The sequence below is a fragment of the Echeneis naucrates genome, chromosome 15, assembly GCF_900963305.1.
Source record: "Echeneis naucrates chromosome 15, fEcheNa1.1, whole genome shotgun sequence".
In the NCBI taxonomy this organism is placed as follows: domain Eukaryota; kingdom Metazoa; phylum Chordata; class Actinopteri; order Carangiformes; family Echeneidae; genus Echeneis; species Echeneis naucrates.
The window spans coordinates 6217275-6232791 of record NC_042525.1 but is presented as its reverse complement, the minus strand read 5'-3'; the positions used below and the strand labels follow the sequence as shown (position 1 = coordinate 6232791).

The 15517-nt window shown below is 43.1% G+C and overlaps 1 protein-coding gene across 8 annotated transcripts in view; it reads left to right on the top strand.

Moving 5' to 3' along the window:
* LOC115055880 (neurexin-1a) overlaps nt 1-15517 on the top strand; it is a 230503-nt gene that overhangs the window by 124429 nt on the left and 90557 nt on the right. For 6 of the 8 annotated variants that reach the window (XM_029521932.1, XM_029521931.1, XM_029521930.1 and 3 more), the window contains exon 1: nt 7983-8997. The exons of the other annotated variants lie outside the window; for them this stretch is intronic. In XM_029521932.1, coding sequence (XP_029377792.1) covers nt 8751-8997 — 247 coding nt within the window. In that variant the 5' untranslated portion in view covers nt 7983-8750. Of the gene's footprint in view, nt 1-7982; nt 8998-15517 lie in introns of those variants that run through there. 8 annotated transcript variants of the gene reach the window in all.

Genomic DNA, 15517 nt, shown 5'->3' with positions numbered 1-15517 from the left:
ACATTTGCTTCCCTTTTCTTCCATTAATAACAGCATTGGTACAATACACAACCGGACATATGCTGCGTCTGCAGTATAACCACAAGAGCCTCTATATGCTTGTGAGATGGTGTCACAAAACAAATGGACAAGCTTTAGTTTCAAAAGGCAGTTGGCAGCCATTCCCTATGGCAAACAAACAACTGTTTAGTATGTCTGAGCATAGCTGTTTGCTCCAAGTATTATTAACAATATGCGCAAAGGGTTTGGGAAATGCAAACTCCTCTGCCTTTCGCCATTATGGAGAGGTCAGTGGAACTTATCTGTCTGACTCGTCCTTGAACTCAACCAATTTCTAAAGTTTTATGCATAAAGGACGGACTTTATGTGTGGTATAGCTCAAATCCTCTCTTATCGCTAGGCAGCAAGGAGGGTGGGGGGCGCTCATAGATCACTCACTGCTTTAGTCAGAGTCAGTCCCAGCAATAGAGCTGTCCTGAGTGAGTGATTTAGAGAGGAACCCTGCTTAATAAGCTTGAAAGATATTTTAAACTGGCTATCTGGTGTTGGGAGCTGCCATCCCGCCACCAACCATATACCGGAGGTTGGTCAAAAATCACTCATTACAACTGATCCATGCATGCTTCACCTTTTCTGTGACTGGACGCCTTGTGTTGTCTATACATCTGCCTGATTGTGTGCCAATAGCGTTTCCAATGTAATGACACACGCAGAAGGTAGATTTTAGCTGAAATAAAATAAAGTAGGCACTAGGCCAGTTCAACATCACCCTCTTTTTTGTGTGTACATGTATTAATAAATGGAGTGAAGCCTTCAATACCAGCGGATGACTGGAGTGTCACGCTACCCCGCTCATTGTGCGTGTGACACACATTTTACAGATAGTATTGCGTGCCCTGCTTTTTGGCCGTTGGCCTCATATTCTAAGCACTCATTTGGAAGTTAATTGGTCTGCACACCATGAAAAGGTCAGGACTGGTGGCTCCCTGCTAGACTTTGTGGCACGGGTTGTGTGTTGTCTCCCCGCTACAACTTATTCTAGACCAACTTATATATTCTTGATTTTTTTTTTTTTTGATCTATTTATTTATTTTATTGCATCAAATGTCAAGGGTGTCAGTCAGTTACATTTTAAATGGACTTTGCAAAGTTGCCTTCAGTGATTTGTGATTTGATAAACATGAAACGTATTGGTTTGCTCCTGCTTAGCATGTAGCGGCTTGTAGTTTGGTGAAATATACATCCAAAAACAACAATATACATTGCTGTGACATTTTTCTATACAATTAGCTTGACATATTCAAGACCCTTTTGAGTGTTGGCAGCGAGTGGCAGTGTCCTCTGAGCTCTGAAAGCAATGGCCCCACTATTTCCATGCTGTTGATGTTGAGGGCAGCCAGCTTTTGTCCATTTGTGATCTCTTCCCTCCTCCTAAAGCTAGCGTTGGCAGGAGGTTTTCCACCAACATCAGTTATTCAAAACAGTAATTGGACTTTAAATTAACTTTTTCCCCATATCATTCTATCCAGATCTTTTTCACCATGCTTCCTGTGGAGCATTGATATTGTTCTGCTACTCCTTGTCACTTTGCTCCGCTATAGCTTTCTTTTTTAAATGGGAACACAACAGGTTGCCCCCACACAGCTTTACCTTCTGTTTGATCACTGCCTCATAATACCTCTTCTCAAACTCCAGCAGCGCGGCAGTCTAACAGAGCAGCTTTGAACATGATGCCTCTGTGAAGTACAATATCTGTATTGTGCGCCATAAAGTTGCGAGCAGTGAGAGACTGCACATTTTTCCTGTGAAGGTTCATCTCACTCGCCAGATTCATGTTTACCTGGATGGTTTCTTGTGACTGAAGTGATTGAAAGCAGAGATGGGACTGAAAAATACGCAGTGAGAGGCCCTTGAAATGTACAAAGTAACATCACGTGATGTTGATGAAGCTCACTGAATAGCGGCAGTGCTCCACAATGAAACTTTGAATATGAAGGAGATTCTTTCATTATGCAACTACATGTGGAGGGATCCTCACTTGACTACCTGCAAGAGTTATATTTAACGATTATGTTTTCAAAACCAGAAGAAAGATGAGCCCACTGTAGAGCAGACTCTCCAAACAGAGTAGGTCAGTAGATTTTCGAATGCTTTATTTTGTAGATTTATTCCAAAAGGAATGAGGATCATTTATAAAATTGGCCAGGGGCTTGTGTGAGGAGTGAAAATGGTTTGTGTATAAATAGTTCCACTTTCAGAAAAGTACTTTTTGCTCCACTAGATCCCTTTGTCGAAAACGGTCAGGAGTGAGGCACAGCAGGTTTGTTAACAGTTGTGGACTCCTGAAGGTGGACACATCCGCCCTTCACCTGTTCAGATTGGAAAACTCTGGTGGCTGCAGATCTACTTGGGACAGATTACAGGAGAGACAGAGAGCGACAGACATGGTGCCCTGGTGGCCCAGTGTATCTTGGGAACTGTCAAAGGAGATAGAGAGAAAGCCCTTGGAAAGCTGCTGACCTCTGACCCCTATTCCTCTCACTGACAGTTAAGATTTGGTTTATGCATTCACACACATGACATCATGTAAGTATGTACACACACAGATACATACACACACACTCAACCTCTATTTGCACTTAGATACAAGGACTTTTTTAAATGTTATTTCCTCCTGTGGTTGATCTTAATGTGTATTTAAATGGATTTATGGAAATGAATAGCGGTATTGTGGCATCGTTTATGCAGTACGCAGTAAAAAAAAAAAGAAAAAAATGCTACCTTGTCGTATCAGCCAGACTCCAAAGCATCCCTCGCCAGCAATATCCAGTGAATGAAAGGAGGAAAAGCAGCCTATTGGCTACGCAAACAGCTCGATGTGCAGTGACAAAAAAAATAAATGAGTAAAAAAATCAATCTGTGTATTTTCTACATATCTAGTTTGGGCCTGTTCCAGGCCAGTAATGGAAAGGACGCTGTGTGCAGTGTGTAAATGTTAGTATCTGCTCTTTGTATATGAACTGTATCTTTCTTCAACTGTAACCATTGTGTTTTTATGGTGATAAGTCATACTCCCGAGAAAATCCTGCAATGCGTCGAACATGTTACAGGCAAACGTGTACATGTAGCTGTACACATGTGATTGTGCGACCCGAGAGAGCACCACTTTTTGAAAAGAAATTACTCAAATAAACCTGCTGCAATATGTAAATCCAAAAAAATATATGAATACATTTTTAAAAATTGAGCAAATAACTTTCTTTATTAATGGCATCAAAACACTGTTTTTGAATTAGTTTTTTAGCTTCACTTAGTAGCACCATTACATTAATTATAAGTCATTTGAGTCCACATTAAAGTAAGGATGAATGAGAGTTGATGTGGAGATTGTTTCTTTGTTTTTCTCTAGGTGAAAATGAAGTCATTCCATTACACCACCATGCAACTGCATTTGCTGATTTGATTTAATATCACTAAATGTGCATTACTTCCTATTAGTTGGGCTGCTTTATCAGCTTGACTGATATTTATATAATCCTTGCAGCTTGAATAAGAATGTTTGTGCAGCACTGATCTGTATGTGGTGCGTAAGGTTTACATAAACCGTGACATTTAATGGTGGGTGTTAGATTTTTCAAAGTGCACATGCGTGTACGCTCTTTTTCTTTAATATAATAATCAGAGAATGTGTGGAAACGGCCCCGTGCATGACAAATGGATATCAATAGAAGCACGAAATGACTTAATGAGGAGAGTAGCTATGGCTGACTTAAGCCTTATACTACAGGGCACGGCACTAAAGTACAGATCAGTTGTAAAACAACAATCGGAGTCCATTTTTATTCATAAAGCAACAGATCAAAACAGAACTAATCTTGGGGAACTTTCATGTAGGGCAGCTCTAAATTGTACCCCTTGTATTAGTAGTTATAACAATCGCAGATGGCTTTTTGACATCTGGAGGTCAGAGTTACTCTAACTGCCACAGTGCAGTAATTACATGACAGACAGGCACGCCGGTGTAACATCCTCTGCCAACACAAACAGTATTGACACTCTGGCCTCCCTCTGTGCTGAAATACTGTACGGCTTGTGTGTACATATTGAGTGTTGACTCCGTGTGTCTGTCGGTTGTTATCATGTCACATCTCGGGATGACTAAGACGGAGCTGCGTTCCTATTCCTGCACACATTAGCATCAGCGCATTGTGTTCCCCTCTGTCTCTCTCTGTCGTCATTTGCGGAACATGTTTGGATGAGTGATGACACGGTTGATATTCGCAGAATCCTCTTTGGTTGAATGAAAGGCTCAGGTTTAATATTGTATGTCAGTGTGACAGGGGGTGTTAGTGTTGGATATCCATGTCTATGTGATGGAGGGACGACACGGTGTTGTGCTGTACGCCTCAAATCAGAGCTGTTCTGTGACTGGCCTAAGTCACTGCTGCTCTGAATGATGAGATCTAATCTGATAAACTTTTCTAAAAGATCAGGTGACTCTGTTGAACATAGTCACTTGGCAACAGCCACCCCCACCCCCTGAGATTAAGGTCTCTAAACGCTCTCATTCGTGGGGACACATGTGCTGCTGAGCCTGACACAGATGTGTCCATGACTGCACACAACAGGTAGACCTGGTTCATGCACGACTTGGTCTGCATGCTCGGTTTGCTTTGTAGTTACGATAGCATCTGAAACACCACGCTTAGAAAACAATGTGGAACTACTAGAATCATCTCCACCCTGGCTTGACCTTTCAGTTTTCCGCTGAAATTGGGATTGCGCTAATTCAATGAATTCAATGTTTTTGTTTTCTTGCTGTGACTGGAGTCGGCATCGTGCTGGCTTTCGAGGAAGAGGAACATGGCTGTCAGAGTGGTTTTAAGTGCCCGTCCTTCTCTAGAGGATCTCTCCATGTGTGATTAAGTGTCGCTTGATGGCCCTTTAACTGTTCTAAAGGCCTTGCTCTAGTCAGGTCAGGTGCTCTTAGACCACGCACCTGCTGCTCTCCCTCTGCTTCTCCGTCAGCCCTTCAAAAAATCATCTCATCAGCTCAGGGCTCCACGGTTGCAGTCTTAAGTGAGTAACAGACTACTCTTGTTCTTTCATACTCTTTTGCTCTCCAAGGGGCTATTACATCCAAGGCCAATTTCTCCTCCTCTTGCTCCTCGCTGATCACTTAGTTTGGAGGGGAAAAGGGAAAAGTCAGCTGTGCTTTCCAACAGTTTTCTCCTTTTTTTATTTATTTTTTTTTTTTTCTTTTGGACAGTGCAGCTTTGTTTTGCGGTTTTTGCCTTTTTTTTTTTTTTAAGGCACGCAGGAAAACACAGAAATGCAAATCAAATGGGATCACATACATCAGAGGCTTACACAGTCCTTTGCGTCTTAAAGATGAGCTGTTTTTGGCTCTCTGTCAAGAAGATATCTCTCTAACAAGGACAAGCATCAGAATAATATAGAAAATCTAAAAAAAAAAAAAAAAAAAGAGAGAGGCAGAATTTAATGGTAAAACAGACTGTGTACCTTTTCATTCTGTGGCCAATGTGCTACAATCATCTAGTTAAAGTGAAATGAGATATGTAACTGCTGAAATCAGCTGAAATTAGTTCAAGTTGCGGTCACAGGTGTTTGCTTTCATGCAGGCACAAGGAATTTACTTGTGAGTGTTTCTCCCTAAAGCTGTATGGATGCTCTCCGCTGTTCTGGCTTATCACACTTCAGTTAGTCAATTTGTCAGGGAGAAATGCTTTGAGCAAAGGGCAGCCTGCTGGTTTCCTGTTGTCATTGTGGTGGATGGGCTTTTAGGGATTGATCACAATGGGTGCTGAATGTTGAAAAAAAAAAAAAGATGGTATGCTGCAACGGCAAGTTCTCTTCAGTTTTGATTTTGACTTTACTGTGGTCTGAGAAAACTGTGCTGCTCTCAGGCACATGCTGCTCACCTTGGCATAAACCCACGGATCTTTTGTGCATTTTACAGTTTGGCCACTTGGGGGCACAAACCAACAAGTAACTATTGATAAACCTGATATAGGTGTAACCTCACTGTTGATGTCATTAATTTCAGCTGCTGCATACCACAACGCAGTGTGTGCACCAAGTTCCCAGTTCGAACTTCAAGGAACAGTTGGCCCTTTTATTTACTCTGATGTCAAATATTGCGAAGTCAGATCCCATGATGTATCCTCGTAGAAGTTTTCTGTGGAGGACGTGGTGAGTTGCTTTTGTCCTTGGCAAGCCGCCCTGATAGATTGCCTTATTAGCTGTAATTATGCAGATCTCACTGCTGATAATTACGAAAGTGTAAATACATTCAGCAGGAACATTCCTTTTCACCATTGCAAATGAGAAGGGAATAGTGGTTCCATGTGGCTGACTTTTTAGCACCAGGTGGCCAGACCAAGTTATTGAGATTATACAAGGTGAGAACAACACAGTTGCCTAATGTGTGCAGCATCTGCGTGCAGCGTTTTGGACTTAGATTGCTTTTTACTGCTACGCAACTACATTTATGGAACATGGTATCAGATGCAACAGAAAAATAAGAGGGCTCCTCATCTGTCTTCATGCCAGATGGCAGATTATGTTCAACTCACCAGTTGTGCTCACCATATAACGATGAAGTATCTTAGCCCTCGTGTATTTGCACTCATTAAATGGATCAGTACATCATTAATGTTCATTTTGGTTCTTGCTTTCTTCACTTTTTTATGTGAACAATCAAATGAAAAAGCAAAAGGGGAAATATTATCCTTCGCGTCACGCTGTCTAAGTTGGCTTTCTTTGGGCGTGAAATGCTCTGTATTCCCTGTAAACTGTAAAGATCGGCTCAGCAGCGCTTACAGTTTTTTTTTTTTTCCTTTTCCAGCTTAGAATGCTGCGTTTCGAAGGGAAGGATGCTGAATGGCCGGTACAAACAGAACCAGGCACACTGCAGCTGAGCCTTGTGCTCCCCAGTCCTGAACTCTCAACATTGAGCACACTTCCCAGCTGAACCGGATTGTGTTTATCAGCAGGGCTTTTATTTCCACATGTTCTCTACATTCCCCTAACCCGTGCTGCACACCGAGTGTGCAATCAGCATTCCCTCTCTTGTGAGAAATGGTCTTTTATTAGCAAGCAAGGCAGACTTGCCCAGATTCAGCAACCTCCCCATGGACAGTGCTCCACTGCCAGCACTGCCACTGTGTACGCTTTGTTCAAGTGCACGTGAGTGTGTGTTCATATGTTCATAAGAGAGGGCGAGAGAAAGAGAGAGAATCGCCTACTGTATGTGAGCTGCGGCATCATCACACTTCTAAAGTCTTGCTAACGACAGACTGCAGAATCCTGTAGGTTGACAACCTATGGATACAGTTATCCTGGGCGATGGAGAGGAAAGGACTGAGTTGGACTGCTTGGCTCCGGTTTCTCATATCCACAGGACTATTATCACCCGACTTCCTTAAATATAGAAGACAGAAGAAGAAAATGAGAGACAGGGAGAGGAAGGATAAAGGAATTTGGAGAGGCAAAAGTCGAAAAAGAAATTAATTTAACCTGCCCTGCATTCCTCTCAGTTGTTGTCTTTCTTCGTTTTTGTGCCCATGAATGTCTAAACGGGAGAGAGGAATGCAAAAGGGGCCAAACTGGGAGAGTAGGTTGAGATTGTGAAAGGAAGTAGGGCTGGGGGACATAGCTTCAATTCCTGCTATTCTGCCTAAATGGGATCTTCCTCTGCAATGCACTCAGGCACCAGTGATTCGCTCTGTGAATGCTGCCCATTTGCATAGCCACTCTCCCTCCTGCTTCCTGGCTGGCTGTTGAGGCTCCCCCTCCCCCCCGTCCTCCTCCTCTTTCTCCTCCTCCTCTTCCTCCTCCTCCTCTCTCTCTCTGTTTCTCTCTCTCCTCTTCCTCTTGCGCACATCTTCTGGAACGGTGCTGCCGATGCTGTTGCCTGTGTGTGACTGTGTTCCTGCCCAGGGCTCTGCTCTCTCAGGTACTGTCGTAGCCATCGCTTGGTCTCACTGAGAGCAGAGATCTCTAGATGGGGGACGGGTGCGCTCCTTGGCACAACTTACAGGTGCAATTACACCGTCTGCGCACTGCCGCAGCTGTCCGACATGCAAATGAGACTCGGATTTAACTATGGTCCTATTCCTCTGGACATCCTTTGAGACCGCTGGAGGAGGAAAAGGAGGGAAACTCAGAATGTCTGTGTTGGTTTTCTGAAGAAATTCACTTTGCAGAGGTGCTACCAATCTCCTCCAAAGTTGGCTTTTCTCTTTTCCCGGCAATTGTATTTTTTTTTCTTTGGAATATTTGCACTTCTTGGTGGGAAGATGTTTCTAATTTTGTGAAGGCTTAACAGAAGAAGAAAGAGAGAAACAAAGAGAACAAGGGAACAAGGGGATTTGGAACAAGCTGGAATTTCTCCATTGTTGTTTGAAGTTGCCCTGATTTCTTGAGTGAATGTTTTTGATTGGTTTTGTATGATGATTTGTGATACCACTTTACCTCTCTGGGTGCTGCTACGGATTTCCTAACTCAGTGGAGAAAAGCAAGAGGGCCCCCCCCCCCGATAGAACCGACATTTTGTGTTTGTCCCTTTTGCCATTTTTTATTTTTTTTTCCTTTTGCTGTAATTTCTCTGTGGATCTGTGCGTGTATCTCTGGGCAAAGTGAGATTTGAGAAGGTGAGGAGTATGGGGCTGTGAGCCTCGCTGCAAGTTCCACCTTGATCTGAAGCCTCATCTGGCCACTCAGGGAAGATGTTCGAAGGCTGGAGGTCACAGTTGGCTCCCTTGAGGCCCGTAGCAGAGCCCCTAAACCGGAATTCAGCCTCCCTCGCTCACCTGGCCTTGTGGATCACTGCCCTGGCCCTGGGCTTTGTGGCAGGGTCAGAACCAGGTACTGTGGAGAGTCTTCACCACATTCACCTCTCCCATGGAAACAAGCGTCACCATATTGTGCCTATTGCTATCCACAGATCACCTGCATCCCTAAGAGCAGGGCACAGTAAGTATTTCTTTGTCTCACCATCCATACACACACTCATACAGTAACTTCTTGAGCAGTTTTTTAGATTTCACGATGGGTCTGAACTTCCTTTTTCAGCCTTCAGTCTGTTTCAGTCTTGGAGTATGACTTGATATTGTTTACTCTTTCTGTATTTAAGAAAGTCATGCACGCACGGCTCTGCAAGACACAGTGAGACAAGCTTAGACCCCCCCCCCCCCCCCCGCCTTTTTTTCCCCTTCTCAGCAAAGTGCCCTCTGTCTCCATGTCAGATTAGCCATATCCCTATCTCCAGATGCTCCACTGTGTCCAGATTAGGCAGGATTAGAACGCTGTGGCGCGCCATGTTGCCCCTGGGTGTTTGAAAGAGACAAAGATGTGTTGCCTCTGGCTCCGCAGGGCGTCGAGCTGCTGCTGGCCCCTGCCCAGCACGGAGCGTGGATGAGGCCTCCTTACCCTGTGTGGCAGGAAGGTTCACGACACAGGCCTTAGGAATGAGGAAGGGGAAGTAAAAGAGGGGGAGCCTCGACTAGGAGGAGTTATATAACTTTACGTGAAGTATTCACCGTAGACTGCAGCATTCTTCTCTCCATACAGTATGAGTGAATGATTTGAGACATATTGCAGGTTTTGGGTTTTTTTTTTTTCCCCTTCACTTAATGTGAAATTCACATTTCACCTGAAATCCAGAATGCTGCAGATGATGAAGACTGAAGCTGTGTGAAACTAAGTCATTCGAAATCTTCTCTTTTTCTGAGTTATCATACCACCCGGTTATTCTCGAGTGACGTAATCACCACTGGTTCAACACTGACGTAATGCTGAGGTAGCCTAATTCCAGTGATTGGATAGTGCTCAAGAATGTTGAACTTATCTCAAATCGTTGGATTTTCCAAAGCTAAAGTTTGGCAGTTGCGTATGCGGAAGCACCGTTAGCAGGCAGCCACGGCATTTTGAGGATGCTTTTATTGGACGCAGGAGCAGCTCAGAGACGAGGGTTTGGGCCAAGCTCACCGGGCAGAGGTAGACCTGGAGGTGGAAGGGAGTCACTGCTCCTCAATGAAGAAGATGGGAGGTTTACTGGCCCACTGAGACAACAAGAGAGGCAATTAGGCCACTCTTCCACGACCTGCCAGCAGTGGACAACACTTGCCCCCTGCTCTCCCTGAAGCCCCAGAGGGCGTGTGGCGTTATCAGACAGATTCCATGACTTAATGTTCCAGTTACAGTTATCGTTATTTCCAAAGACAGAGAGAAAAAAGAAAGCTTACAGGGGTCCAAGAAGAAAAAGCTTCCTCAGAAACTTGATTAAATTTTCGGTTGATCAGTGCACAGAGGGTGCATAAATGCAAATTGGGAAAAATGCTGTTGTACCTGGCTCCAGGACAAAGCCTGCTGTTGTAAACCCCCAGTGCTGTTGTCTGAGCAGTTGCTGCATTTAGTTTCATTTTCATGGGGCTTGTTCCTTACATGGGGTGTCTGTTCTCTGCAGCAATTAAACACTAAAATACAGCTCCATGTTTCCAGTCTAATTGGTGAATGCTAGAGCCAAAACCCCCTAAGGTTTGTTTCAGTATTTTTCAACACCATTTTTTGCTCTATATTCATAATTTCTATGTATTAAAGAATAGAAACCAGCCTTCTCTTCAGTTCCTCTTGTTGTGGCAGTCTGTCTGCTCCCACCCCACAGTTGGTCTCTCGTAGCTTTTGGTCCCATCCTCAGTGTTAAAATCTAATCTTGTTTAGGATGCTTATGTAACTGTACCTGCCTTTTACTGTTATTGCTGCAGTAAATTTATTATTGTCTCAAGTGATTAGACCAAGCAAAGCTAATAGAGTGCTGACAGTTATTTCTAAATGGAAATTACCTCCATCTGTACTTCATAAAAATGCACTTTTCCACTTTGTCATGTAGCTATATTTAGCAACTCTGTTCTAATGCTCATCTGGCCATCATCCATTTTGTTTTTTTTTGTTTGTTTGGTTTTTTTTTTCCCCTTTTTGATTTTCCACCATGTGAGCTCGAAATTCAGTGTCAGTGATCACACTGGAATGCACGTATTACGCTGTATAACGGCATCTTGTAAGAGAGCACATCCTTTGTTCCTGTTTATGTTGAACTTCTTTATTTGTCATTGATTTATGTGGAAAGAGAAAGAAAATTACCATGGTCAGGATGTATGAAATTGAGTTGGGGTGTGATGCATTGTTTGTTTAGGGCTAGCAATAATGAGCTTCAGACAGTATCAACTCAGAGTTTCAGAGGCACCATTCATCACGAGTAGACTCCCAGAGGTGATAGTCTTCTTTCCTGAGTACGATACTCGATATGCTGGATAACTAGGTTATCATATTTTCTTCCGTACCTGCCGTTCTTGTTCATTGAGATTGGATAGATAAGACGGCCCAATCGATAGCGAAACTATTTCGGAACATAAAAAACAAATCTTTTTAGCGGTTAATGGGAAAGTGGACTTTATCACACGCATCACTCCCAAACATTTGTTCCATCAACTACTACAGAGATGGTTTTTGTATTTCAAACCTGTGGGTTACGATTTAAGTGATTACAATCCATTTTAAAGCTCCGCACCTTCGGAGCTAATGGTTGAATGGATTAGAGACAGTGCTTGTCTTTGCTGACACTGCTGCAGAGAGGAGATGAGAAGAGAGAGACAGAGAGTAGCAGAAAAATACAAAAGACAGCAAAGACGGAGAAAGGAAGATAGAAGAAGAGAGAAAGAAGTGAAAGGAAAAGGGAGAGAGAGAGAGAAGGGAGAAAGTGGATTGGCTCTGATGTTGCCTTGCTGCCGGTGTGTTGTGGGCTTGTATAATATAATTACTCCCATGTCTCCGAGCTGATGTCATTCTGCGATAGTGTGAGGATGACAGTATCTCTGCTTCTGTGAGGCGGCAGTAATGATAGCGGCCCTGATAAGGATCTGAGTACATGTTCCTCTGCTCTAAAGGGGGCACAGGCAGTTATTGACCCACGAATGAAGGAGTCATTCCATTCTCCTCCCCCTCTGATGTGCCAGAGCACAAACACCCTCTTTTTATTTGTGTGTCCTTTGGATTTTTAACCTACTTGCATCTAATGATACTCTCCTGCTTGCCCCCTTTTCCGTCCTTCCTTCCTTCCTTCTTTTCCTTCCTTTCTGTCTTCATTTTGTCCCTGACCACTCTGCCTAACCCACACCCATCTTCCTCGCTGGTCTACAGTGCCCATCCAAGCAGACAGAGTGGGCAGGCTTTTGCGCCTGCAGTGGTCTGTGTGGTTTCGGTGGTGACCAGGCTATGGATGGCATGAAGGGAAATGAGACCTGACTGTGTGTGCGGTGGGCAGTGAGGGGGTCAGCTGAGTAATGTCTCCGGTTATGGATTAGAGACTTGGAAGATGGTGCGGGAGAAAGAGAAGACGGACCCCCTACTTTGACTCAAGGGAATGTCTGCGCCCTTCAAATGCTTAAGTCCCTGGATGAGTTTGAGTCAGGGAGCTCTTTACCCATCAGGCACTCTGTGAATCATCATCAAAAGCATCTACTTTCCTCCTCTTCCCCCCATTTCTTGTTTATGCATTCTGTCCTTCTGTTTACACCTCTGGCTTTCTTTTTTTGTTTGTTTTTTTTTTAATAGGTAAACTAAGCACGTTTAAGGTGGATTTTCATTTTACGTGGGTTACATGCATATGACATCTAAAATCAAAGAGGGATTTCTAAAACTGAACATCTTGTACATAAATTGGATTTTTCTTTCTTCTCAAGATACACTGCAGATCCTCCATTAAGAAGAAAATGGCAAAAAAAATATTGTGTAATCATACTCAAATGAGGCCAGGGGAATTTCAGCAAGCAAAGATGATACACGAATGTGTAATAATAAGGCAAGAAGAAGAATAAAATAAAGATTATGTAAAGAGGTGCATTAAGAGTACAGAGCATGCAAACATTACCTATTATAGTCCATTCAGATCGATGCTTATCCATTTTCCACGGGACACAAATAAATCACGAGATCAAGAATGCAAAAAAATGTTAATCTCCCTTACTATGAAGCAGTAGTTATTTCTTCCCCAGTCACGCCTACATTATATAGACAAACACCGTTTACATATATACGTGTGTGTATATATGTACATAGATACTGTTCATACACTTGTGTGCATCCATTCACAAATGCAGGCACAGCGAAGACCCAGTTATCTTCAGTCACTTTGATCACTTTAAATCATACTCTGACTGAAGTACGTCAGAGTAGATAGTTGGAGCAAAATGGAAATTGCACACGTGAAAAGTTCAATTTATACAGTGAAACGTATCATTGGCTGTAACTCGAAATGGGTCATAAAGGAAAATGTGCACTCAGAAGGTATAAAAATATTATTGCCCCTCGTGTGCTGTAGCTCCAGCTGCACTCTGGTAACGCCCTCAGGTTTGGACTAATTGGTTCTGGGAAAGGTCAAAGGACAAACGACAGAAGATGAAGGGAGAAAATATCTCTGCCTTTCCGGCTGAATAACCCTAACCACAGAAGGCCGCAAAGGAGCGGGGGGCGGGCGGGGCTTCTGTGGCATTCAGTTTACAGAAGACAAAAAGTTCTCTGATTGCTATTGATCATCTAATCGATCACAAGCCTTTACTTAAATTTCACAGCTGTATTAGAAAAAGAGAGAGAAAAAAAGGAAATCCATTCTCAAGCTTCTCTGTGTGGGTGGCTTGATTGACACCGTTATAATTATTCTCAGTTTACAAATCATTGCCAAACAACTTTAATATCATGTATGTTCCCCTAATGACCATCTCAAAGCCTCACCATCAATGAAAAAACAGGCATGTCATAACTTCTTTTTATTTATTTATGATTTATATGCAATTGTTCACCTGCAGCAGAGTTGCAACAGAAAGAAAGCTGCCCCCTAATCCACTCTAATAGGATTGTATGCGAATTCACCTTCCTCCTGCTCCTTCCATTTCTTAGAGCCTCAGGCCTGCTGGCAAGGGCTGATAAAACAGGGCTGCCTAACACATAAGTACAAGCTAATATTAGCATATATGTTTCAACACAGTGTAGGAATACAATGCATACCCACGCACGTTTCTTTTTTTTCGCCCACTGTTAAATATTTATTTGCTGCCAGATACGTGGCGTCAGTGTGAGATAGAGGACAGCTCTCTCATAGTGCTCCAACCCTGCCTGTTGATAAGAGCTGTATGTGAAGCCTGTGGTTTTGTTGGTGATTGTTTCCCTCTTGATCTCCTCCAGATTCATTTTTATTCTATCATTTCCATGAGATATTCAGCTAATTAAATAATATCAGCACTTAGTAAAGGCTTACTTACAAAGTGAGGCTACTCAGCAATAAGCAAAGCAGATGTTTAATCCAGCAATTAGGGCCAAGGCGCGCTCACTGTCTCCTGGGTATGACTTACAAAAGGAGTAAACATTGAAAATAAAGCAGTGTCATGCAGGGACATGATGAAAATGAGCACATTAGTAAATGGAATAATCTAGTTTTGTTGTATGAAGCGTTCAATTAGTCCACGCATTTTTCTGATACATATGATTTTATAGGATGGCACGGCGGAATAGTGGTTATTGCTGTGTTTAGCCCACAACACAGGGGTGGTGGGTTCGATTCCTGGGCCCGAGGCCTTTCTGTGCACTTTGCAAGTTCTCCCCATGTCTGCACGGGTTTCCTCCGGGTAAGCCTTCTGATTCTTCCCACCGTCCAAAGACATCCACGTTTAGGTTGATTGGTGTAAGCGGTAGAAGATGAATGAATGAATATGATCTCACCAAGATTTATGTAAAATAAGGATCAGCACAGAAACAAAGTGATTTGTAAAGCGCAGACAGCGGAAAGGGTTCTACCTGATATTTTCCCTTTAATTGGGAGGCAGAGATGTATCAAATAATTTTAAGAAAAAAGCCCCCCTGCAACACAACCATTTTGTCATTATTCCGGTCTGGTGTAGACTGATATATCATTAGCTTTTTAAGAATAGTTTTAATGAAAGGGTGTGCTAGGTAAATAGCGGTGGCTCTGTCTGATCCTAAAGCAGCTTCTTTGTGAGAGCAGCATTCGTGCTGATGCAGGATGTGCTGCATATGCTGATGGGCAGCCAGAGTTGTCTCTAGTCTCAGATCAGAGCTCTGGCCTGGACTCTGTTTTCTGCCTCACTTCCACTGTATAATTATCCCCCACACTTGTCTTTTTCCAGTAATTAGAACTGCAGTCATACGACACATCTGTTGGCTCCCTAATAGAGAAAACAACAGCTTCGAGAAACCATTTGGATCCTGGAAATGTTTGGTACATGCTAGCACACAGACACACCGCAACTAAATAATGCAATGAAGTCTGATGGCGTGTAATCAGTCAAACAGGCTTTTAAGCGGGAATGAAAACGCCGACTGAGGATCAACTGACGCCTTGTTTTCTTTAAGTCTAACTTTGATATGTGTTTTTGCTGGCATGCCATTGAAACACTTGGATGCCGAAAAATCCAATCAACGAATT